The sequence below is a fragment of the Gallus gallus genome, chromosome 4 (assembly GCF_016699485.2).
Source record: "Gallus gallus isolate bGalGal1 chromosome 4, bGalGal1.mat.broiler.GRCg7b, whole genome shotgun sequence".
NCBI classification, from domain to species: domain Eukaryota; kingdom Metazoa; phylum Chordata; class Aves; order Galliformes; family Phasianidae; genus Gallus; species Gallus gallus.
The window spans coordinates 48,673,539-48,683,783 of record NC_052535.1 but is presented as its reverse complement, the minus strand read 5'-3'; the positions used below and the strand labels follow the sequence as shown (position 1 = coordinate 48,683,783).

At 48.4% G+C, this 10,245-nt stretch overlaps 1 protein-coding gene across 1 annotated transcript in view; it reads right to left on the bottom strand.

The window, feature by feature from the left end:
* Window positions 1-10,245, bottom strand: part of IGFBP7 (insulin like growth factor binding protein 7) — a 30,220-nt gene that overhangs the window by 3,093 nt on the left and 16,882 nt on the right. Inside the window, exons 3-6 of the mRNA XM_015276448.3 lie at window positions 3,511-3,620; window positions 2,232-2,348; window positions 1,245-1,371; window positions 78-128 (exon numbers count right to left, since the gene is read on the bottom strand). Of these exons, the coding sequence (XP_015131934.1) occupies window positions 109-128; window positions 1,245-1,371; window positions 2,232-2,348; window positions 3,511-3,620 (374 nt within the window). The 3' untranslated portion in view covers window positions 78-108. The remainder of the gene's footprint in view (window positions 1-77; window positions 129-1,244; window positions 1,372-2,231; window positions 2,349-3,510; window positions 3,621-10,245) is intronic.

The following is a 10,245-nucleotide window of genomic DNA, read 5'->3' as shown; positions in this document are numbered from 1 at the left end:
ATCAAAGAATAAAGGAGGTAAGAGAATGATTAGTGAGCTAGAAAAAGCCCGAGGCTGTGGCTTTCCAAAATACTAACTTAAAACTGTGCATAAGTGAAAGTCCTCACATCACAGCTCTGCACCATCATCTGCGGAAAAACAGAAACATGTTATGCTGCACACTGTTTCAAGGGGTAATGTCAGAACTCGGACGGCAGCCCAGGAAGTGAGTATTCTGATGTCTTATCTGAGGGTGCTTTCTTTCTTTCCCCAGAGGAGGACTCCAGCTGAAGGGGGAGGGTGGTATTTTTTTGGGCTGAGATCATTGAGAAATGAGGCACTGACTCCCTAAGGGCGTGGCATATAGCTATGGAGCAGCCTGTTCCATCTGACAATATTCTATTAATATTATCAAGCTTCTTGTCAAAATAAATGGGAGCCTGCCAGCTTATTGCTTAGCTACAGCCTGCTTACTTGGGAGCTTTCCTATAGCTGACAAGAAACAGCAGTAGCTGTGTGCACAGAAGACATAAACCACAAAGCAACGCATGCAGCACTCCACCCTCACTCTCCCTCTCACAGTAGCTCTATGATCTGAAATTGAAGCTCACAAGTTCCTGCTACTTGTGGCACAACTCCTTAATATCCATAAGAATGATGTCTGGAAAGAGAGACCAGCTAAAAACCTACGGTAAAGGCTGCTATGCTTGAATTTATGCTGGTATTCATTTTATGCTGTTAATTCAACACCAGATGCTGTTAATATTGTACTAAAGCCTTTCAGCTATTCAGGGATACAAGGATCCAGCTTTATCCTCCTGATAAAGCCATTCCATTTAAACTAAAGAAAGACTAAAGAATTTGGAGTGCTTGAACTCCCTGCTCTTTCTTAGACCATGGGATGGTTATGTCAATCCTGCTTCCAGGAGAAATGGGCAGGCTTAGAAGTGTTCTGAGGACACTGGAAGAAGGGTACTGATTAAGGGCTAGGAAAGCAATGAAAGTTGCTTTATAAACAAACAAACGATCTACCCAAAAGCTGTTTTTCATTTGGCATTTTAATCTCCAGTACTTTACAGCATTTTGGGTTATCTGGCAACCCTCTGAGAACTCTAGCAGCTGAGATGGGCTGGCAGTGTCCTCCCAAACGTAATGGAAGCTGCATCTCAATCTGACGGCATTAAATAGGAATGGTCCTTCTGGATCAAGTAATTAAGTAAGCCGATAGGGGAGAGAGCTACTGAATGTTCAGCTACACTACTTACCCTTTGTCAGGGCTATTTCATGCAGAGTTTCCACAACATGGATTTTTGCAGAAGCTGTTGCCTCTCCTTTGGCATTTGATGCGTGACACTCATATTCTCCTGCATCTTCTTTGCTCAGAGGAGAGATCTAGGGAAAGAAACACCCCCTCCCCAGTAAGTATCCCATGAAGAAGTTGTTAATTTCCTAATTAAATAAGGGGATTAGCAGAAAGGATGAAGTATCTGTTAACCTTTAGAGACTGCACTGACTGCATGATTGCTTCTGCCTGCTCTAAACAGCTGTTTGGTTCATACGGTGGTATTCTCCAGGCAGGTTTGGGACAGGCCACTCCTGGGCTACAGCCTAGCATTGCTGCACTTTGCTAGGCCAGACTGAGCATGCTGTAACACTCCCTTTCTTTTAGCATTTACTTAGTTTGGAGCTATGTTGGAGCCCTGCACACTTGGCAAGAGGCTGGAGGCAGGAATAAAAAAATAAATCCTTCCAGCAACATTCTGCATCTAGGCAGTTAGATGTGCAAAATGACTGGCTCTAAATCTTCCCTCTCCGTTTCCACCTCTGCTTTGGTATGTGCTGCAGGAACCACTTTGCCTGACCCGTGCCAGATTCTCTGCAGCTGGGAGCCATCGTACTGATGCAGTTCCCTTACTGGGATGCAAAGCAGCTCCCTCCCTACTGCTTCCCTCCAAAGTGTGGCAGCTGGTCATTAGCCTGCAGGTACTCTGCTAGCTTAGAAAGCCTTCTGTATGACAGCCGATGGCTTCTGCACTGTGCTATTCTGCAGCAGGTGGTGTGTGTCACTGGAGCAAAGACAGCTGCTAAGTCTAGAAGGTCTCACATGGGGGTCTTAGGCCCTCTGTACTGATTACACTTTCTAGACGCAAAGATTCTTTTCCTCTACGTGTCCTATCCATTGCCATACATCTTCTGTAGAGAGGTTGTCTGCAAACTGCACTGTTTGGAAACAGTGTGCACCAAGTACTTACCAGTACCCAGCCGGTCACTTCATGTTTCTCAGGGCCCCCTCGGGTCTGAATAGCCAGATTTTCTCGGTCACCAGGCAGAAGCTCCATTCTCTGGATACCATACTGTCCTCGAATGATCTAAACGGGTCAGAAAGGTGTGAGGGTTTGGGGTCTTATTTCTGCTAGAACTCGTAACAAGATCAACATTAGTTTTGTAGGACTGTTTTTTGTGAGGAAGCACTATTTTTCTAGTGCTGACATTCAACCTCATCCTGTGTGTACTACAGCTCCATTGTGTGCACTAGGGCAGAATTCCCCTTGCCTCAGTGGGAACAGAAAGTTCAGCACAGCTTTCTGGTGTGCTTGCTGCTGGCTACTGCAAGCATGCCCAGCACTGATTCTATTTCACAGAATATTTATGCACGCTCACACAGGAGTGTTCAAGCCATTAAGTGATGCTCCCACTGAATAAGGATTCAGCCACTTAGAGCTGCTGGTATCCATGCATGAATCCAGCTCAGCAGCCTGCAGCAGCTGCCTTCTGGCTTGGGGAGCCAACAGGAACTGACTGTGGTCCACAAACACTTTTTTCCCCGATGATCCTATTATTTTAGTGTGGCAGCAGCAAAGAATCAAGTGTGTGAGCATTGTTCCAGGAATGGTCTGTCCCCACATGACCTATCCTAGAAGCAGATAAATATTTCTGCTGCAGCAAGCCTAGCATTCCTCCAGGTGGGCACAGCGTCAGTGAAAGAGCAGCAGTGTGCTCAGAGTGAGTTATTCCTGCTGCTATCTGAACCCAGGGTCACACAGTTTCTTGAGTCCTGTGGTTAGGATCTTCTCTGCTCAAGACTGGCCCCTGCCCTGTGCCAGGCGTTACCAGCACCCTCGATGAGGGTTACTCAATGAGAGTTACTGCCTCAGTGAGCACGCCGTCTGCTATACTGGAGATAACTATCCCATGCTCCAGTGCCTCAGGCTGGGTCAGCCGTGTCCAGCTGCCTCAGTCACTGCCGTCAGCAGGGTGACAGCAGGTCAAGGGACACTGCCTACATGCTCTGAATACCAGGAAAAACACAAGGCCTGTTCCGCACTGAGACCAACACAAGTTTAGAATAAGTGATGATAGATTAAGCAAAGCCAGATGTTTGGGGTGGAAAGAACTGCACAGATGGGAGACCTCATTAAAGATGTGAATTTCTATGAGCAATTTCCTATGACTTTATGTCTTGTTGCTTACTAAGCAGTCTCAGCTACCTTAGCTTTGCTAGACATTAAGAGGTCCTAGCAAAGCCCTTACCTTGTTCCAGATGAGGACAGGGGTTGGGATGCCAATGACTTCACAGCTCAGGTAGATCTGTGCTCCTGTCACATTCCAGATGTCCTTAGGAGGGGTCACGATGGAGGGTCCTGCAAAGAGGAAGAAACAATTCTAAGCACTGGGTGACTGCAAGGCCTCCTCTCTGGGCCCTGTCACTTCTGACGGGTTTTGAGGACAAGGTGAGGAGGGTGCCTGCTTGGAGTGCGCCATCTTTGTGTACCACATGGTCACCAAGTGCAATTTTGACACAGGTGGTACAGAGGAAAGGACCTCTATCCCAAACTCCCTGGGAGACAGAGGGGTCCCAGTTATTCTCCCATGCCATAGAGGACTTCGTGACAATCCTCTCCCAGCATGATTTTAATATACAGCAGAGCCTGTGGCAGTTGGCTAGCAGAGTCCAAGGCCACCTGTGTGCAACACTCAGCCAAAGGGGGCTGGCTGTGGAAGGTGGCAGAGCTCTCCCTGGAGGGGATCTGGGAAGGAACCAGGTGAGCGGAGAGCTCTGCTTTCCCCAGGGAGTGCCAATCTCTGGTTAAAATTAAATTAAAGTTAAATGAGGAGTTGTTTTCAAAGCCTGAAGTGAGCAAAGCTGTTTTGCAGCTCTGCCTAGGAGATGTTTACCCCTCAGGCTGGAAAATGTCCGAGACGTAACTCACATCCCACATAGGGAAGAATTGTGCTTCTGTTTTATCCCTCTTTAGCGGGGGAACCACTGCTGCTTTGCAAAATGTGGCTATTAATGTCCCACAAGAGGAAGTGCGGACCAATGGAGCCCATAGTGTTTATTTCCACTTATTGACAGCTTGAAGAACACAGCTGATTTTCCCCTTCTGCACTGAAGAGGTAGGCTTCTCTTCACCAGAAGGCATTTCCTGTGGAAACAAGGGCCCTGACCCCAACCTGCACATGCACCCTATCCCCCAGAGCAGCATTCAGGTCTATCTCACTGAAGCCCACATCCACCCTCACAGAGGTATCCCAGTCCTGCATTTACCAAGAGACAGCAGCACAGAAGCTATCTGTGCACCCCTAGCAGACCTTTAAAACCACCACATCTTGTGATCAATAAGAGCCAGGTACCTGGTTTCCTCACAGATATTACAATCCACTTGTGCAGAACAGATTCTGTGAGCTGAGAAAACCATTTATGCAGTGCTTCATTATGTAGCTTAACCTATTGCTGGCTGTGCTGCTGCAGAGATTAAGCGTAGGCCAGGAGAGGGGTGTTTCAAAGTCACAGCTGTCCCCACAGCAGGGCCACCGTAGGTCACACACTCTGCTCCCCTTCCTCAGCAACTTCCCCAGGACATCAGCTATTGTTTTTCTGGTGTCCCTTAAACAATGAGGTGCTCAGCAAGTCTCCAGGCTGCTTAGCTCACCCCACACCCTGCAAGAACCTCCCAAAATACACGGTGATGCTCCAGCAATGTAAAGTCCCCTGACTGCAAGGCACCCTTCCTGGGGAAGATTTCAAGGCTACCCAGCAGGAAGGGCTACATTCACACCAGTATAACACCTTCCTCTTTATCACCAGTTGCAGGAGTTCTCCATCAGAAAGAAAAAAACCCACACAGCTGCTACAGAAGTGCCACAATCTGCTGCCGCAGAAATGAAGAGAACCCGAGTCTTACATTAAAAGCCCAGCAGACTTCAAGATAATCTGGCTCACTTCATGGCTGAGCTCTGGTTGGTTTAGTACAGCAGCCAAAGCACAGGGAGAGCCTGGCTATCATGGGGCAGCGCCAAGCTTAGGGTGCATATCTTGTTCTAATGGTGAGGAAAATGAGGCTGAAAAACGAACAGGAAGCATTCACAGGCCTCTGTCTCCATCTCAGAGAGCCCTGAGACCACGATGGAGTAAAACTCCTAAAAAGATGCAGCGGTGTCGTGGGAAGAGTCAGCTTGGTCTCCTGGGATATTTTACTTTAATCCAGATTTCCAAAGCTCTAGAGTTGGGCTTCATCCTCCACTAAAAATAACCGAGAAAGGCCAAGAAGTCAACAGATTTGAAGTAGAGCCACAACAGACTGCAGTAATACAACAGTAGCTATACCCCACAGTGTGCTGAATGCATCACATTCACTCCCACAGCCCCTCTAAGTAGCCCCTACCCCAGAGATGGGCAAGAGAAGTGGGCCTCTGCAACAAGACGACAGGCAGGGAGTGCCTGAACCTTCCATAGTCTTCAGACAACGTGAACACATCCCCTCTTGCAAGTGACCAACCCCCCCCCCCCAACCTTGCTTAGAGGACCTTGTGTAGGGAGCAAGGCCACCATGTGTTCAGCAGAAACAGAAACAATCCCACCTTGTAGAGAGCAAGAGTTGATTTGTGGCGGCAAGAATGCTCTCTGCTCCTTATCTTACATACTGCCTCCTCAAGCTCCTGTTGTCCTAATCGCAGGACTGCTCATGCAGAGGAACCTTTCTCTGTCTGCTGCCCTTGGGCTAGGAACTTGCAGGTTGCACCTGCTGATGAAAAAAGAACCCAGGCCCAGACGATGGAGACACCAGCCTGGCTGAGTGGTCTCTGCTTTCCACCAGAGGCTGACTGAGGGGCTCTGTGCTGCATGCGATGCATGCAAATTGCCCTCAATGCACAGACACTCCTTTGGCTGACAGGATACCACAGACTGCTGATAGACATCAGCTGCTCTCCACAGGCACTCCAGGCATTTCCCTGTGGCTCTCAGCATTGTTTGGAAGACAAATAGCTCTCTCTGGCCCGGGAAGGGGCTTATATACAGATCCAGTGCACTGTGCTCATTCACTGGGCGAGGAGCCTGTGCATGTGGGGCTTGTTTTTTCTGCATTACAGGGACAGGGAGCTGACTATCTGCGTTTTGTCAGCAGTCAGAGAGGAGTCCCCATGGTTATTATTTAGTTGCTTTTCTGCTACAGCAGCATATGGCAGAGCCTGTGACTCCCTCTGTGAAGCTCCCATCCTAGCACTCCCATCCATCCCTTGCTCACACCACAAGGATGGTGTATTCCTACTCAGGGTCACTGAAACTTCCTCTCTGTTGTGTTCAGTTCCACCACCTCTAGAATCACAGAATCACTAAGGCTGGCAAAGACCTCTCAGATTATCTAGTCCAACCCCCAGCCCACACCCACCATGCCCACTGACCACATCCCTCAGTGCCACATCTCCACAGCTCCTGAACACCTCCAGGGACAGTGACTGCACCACCTCCGTGGGCAGCCCGTGCCACTGCATCACTGCTCTTCCAAAGAAGAAGCATTTCCTAATATTCAACCTGAACATCCCCTGGCAAAACATAAGGCCGTTCCCTCTTGGCCTATTGCTGTCACCAGGGAGAAGTGTCCAACCCCCACCTCACCACAGCCTCCTTTCAGGCAGCTGCAGAGAGCCATAAGGCCCCTGAACCTCCTCTTCTCCAGACTGAACAGCCCCAGCTCCCTCAGCCGTTCCCCATCGGACTCGTGCTCCACACACAGCTCTGTTGCCCTTCTCTGGACACGCTCCAGGGCTCCGATGTCTTTGCTGCAGTGTGGGGCCCACAACTGAACTCAGCACTCAAGGTGTGGCCTCACCAGGGCTGCCCCTTGCTTTGCCCCCGCCTTACTAACACAGGGACAATCCTGCAGCCACTGAAGGTCAGAGGGGAAGCAAAGCCTCACAGCCCACAGGGCCACTCCAAACTCACAAGAAACAATCTGTGAGGCTGTCAGGCCTTCAGAGAAGTCTCAAACTTACTTCTCTCCATAATGACCAGAAGTCAACACACAGCAATTCAGCCTTTTAAATTCTTGGTCTTCCACCGTCAGCACCAAAAACCTCGTACTGAATTGTCAAAGAGCAAAGATCAGGCATGCTGGTGGGTTTGGCTGTTCTTCCCAAGCCTGCAGCTGGGAATTGAGCTAGACACTCCCTCTTCCTGCATGCTTTTGCCTCTCTGAGCAAAACATTCAAATTCTTTAAGATAAAAGGACTCAGACGTTGTTAAAGCACAAACCATGCACCAGCAACCAAAGCAACAACTCTGCTAAAATCAAAGGGGATGAAGGTATGGCACTGAAGACAAAAACGGGCCTGTGGCTAAGCACTGAGGGTGAGGGTACATTTGGATGTGTGTGGGAAGTCCTGAACAACAAAAAATCAAGCCGTGTACCACACACTGAAGCATGGGAGTCAGCCTGGTTCCCAGCCAGACCTCCTGAGTGCTGCACTGCTTTGCTGGAGCCCTGGATAAGATACAGACTGGGAACACTCGCTTTGAGACAACAAATCAAAGCAAAAGCTAGACAGCTCGCAACCTCTTGCGAGCATGAAAACAGACTGACTACCTCTTAAGTTGCTGGGAAAGTACTTTCCCTTCAAAATTCCTTTATATGGAGAAGGGAAAACCTTCTGTAAGCACCATCTGCTAATTCTAGCTCATGCCCTTAGCTGCTCCTTCCCAGGGCAAAGCACTGGGAGGCAACAGCAGATGGGAAGTATAAGCATTCCCTATCCTTCCCCATTCCCCAAGTGCCTGCGTGACCACATGCATCCCTCTTTACCTCCTTCAGATAGCACTCCTCCCTCTCCTCGTACCAGGCCTCGAAGAGTCCGAGGAATTACAGGCAGAGCTCTGAGAACAGAATGCCCAGCCCAAAGGAGATGCCCACTTCAGCATAAGAAGAGGAAATCACTTCCACCTCCTTCCAAAAGCCTTTTTGTTAGGCACTGTGAGGGCTGGGAGATGTGGAAACTAAGCATGGCGGCATTTATTCACGGTGAAGCACTCAGGGCTTTCAAAAGTCCAGCCTGATTAGACTCGTTACTTGATAATCTCCTATTTATTATGAGCCTCAAAGAACTTCAGTCCAACAACGGATTAAATGCTTTTTTTTAAACACAGCATGCCTTTCCAGCAGCAGAAAAACAAACATGGGAAGGAATTTGCTGATCTGAAATCATTCCTTCCTGGTGATTTTTAGTTTTTATGACGAGTGGGAATGAAGACACAGGTAAAACATGGGATCCTCTTGGACAGCAGAAGCATTGCACAGCCCCAGCCATACTGGTGCTCTCCCAGAAGCACACCAGCTTGTATGCTGAGAAGCTGAGGAATACATTAAACAGACTCCCTAATAAGTAAGTTCTTACCGTTACGGTGCTAAAATCTTAATGTGCGTTAAACTCCAGTGAACCCAAAACTTTTCAAACAACTAAATGCCTTTTAAGGAGGAATTAAGGGCACTGGTCTACAAGAGTGGGAAAGAAACCCACAAAGCTGCTGATTATTTTTCAAAACACAGGCACGACGTTTCAGCCCTGCTAACTGCCTCAAAATCCCAAAGCACGGAGCGCTGGAAAAGCAAGCACCACACCAAACCCCGGCACATCCTCACTCTGTGTCCTAAAGCACACTAAAAACCCCTGTGCAACCACAGCGATGCTTGCAAGATCCACCCACAAATGCAAAGCTCTTCTTTGTGGTGGGAGAAAGTGGGCAGCGGGCCACTGCCACAAGGCCCCCACCAAAGAAACCCAAACCAGCTTCACGTGAGAACGAGGGGATTTAGTTCCCTTTCCAACCTCTTAGCAAAACCTTACCTAATCCTCTTCCACCAGCAAGAAGAAAGGACTCATAAAAAGCAGCTATTACTTTAAGTCCTTTATATCCCAGGGAAGAAAGAACGGTAGTGAAGGACTGAATCTAAGCCATTTGTTAATTAAAAAGCACAAATCCTGAGGAGTTTCTTACAGAATGTGATCTAATACGAACTATGATCTCTGCTACTTAAAAGACTTGGAAGCTTTCTGAATTTAATGCAGCTGTATCAGATGAACACGAGGCAATGTCAGTGACAAAAGCGTGTCACCTCCCAGCATCCTTTCCCAAACACACCTGTTTCTGCTCTACTCTGGTAATGGATAAAAAAAACCCCTTCAAACAACAAACAAAACCCTCAAAATTAAAATACTGACGTCAAAATCTCAACAGCTGAATTTGGATGGAACAAACCAGCAGAAGAGATTTACGTCTCTTGATTTAAAAGCGACTTGTGGGAACTCAGCTACAATCCATCCACAGAGCAGACACAACTTTATGGGACACCAAGGCAGGGCAAAACCACTGACGAGGTTAAGTGGCATGAATTTGGGGGGGGCAGAGGGGGTCTTATCTGCCCCTGCATTTCTACCTCCATGAAGCATTTGCAGCGAGGTCCAAACCAGCACCAATTTCCTGACAAACACCGTTCTCCGAAGCCCAGCTTTGTGTTGTGTCTGTGTGAGGCGACCGGCTTCCACTAGGGAAGGAGAAAGCTGTGACAGTCACAATGAAGCGACCCAGAGATCCCAACCCTGCTGGAACCGGTATCAGGGACTTCATTCTTGGGCTGAAATGAAGCAACTCCAGCAGTACTTCCAGCAGTCACAACATGCTCCTTCAAGCAGACATCTGCTGGTAGCTAACGATAAGAATGACTCAGAGAGATTTGTTCTTTCTTGCACTGTTTGGTCAACAAGTGCATGCCTGGTATTTTTCAGCTCAGAGAGATCCCCATGCCAAAAAGCCTGCTCGCATTTTGATAGGGCTTCATGCTTTGAGGGTTTGTTCTGCCTGGCTTGAGCTGAGCCATGCAATCCTAATTCCTTGTGGCAAGTGGCTTTGCATGGCAGCGGGTACCACAGCTGTTCTGACCCGGGTCCTAGCTACCTGTAAACTGCTGCTGCATGTGCACTGCAAAATGAATT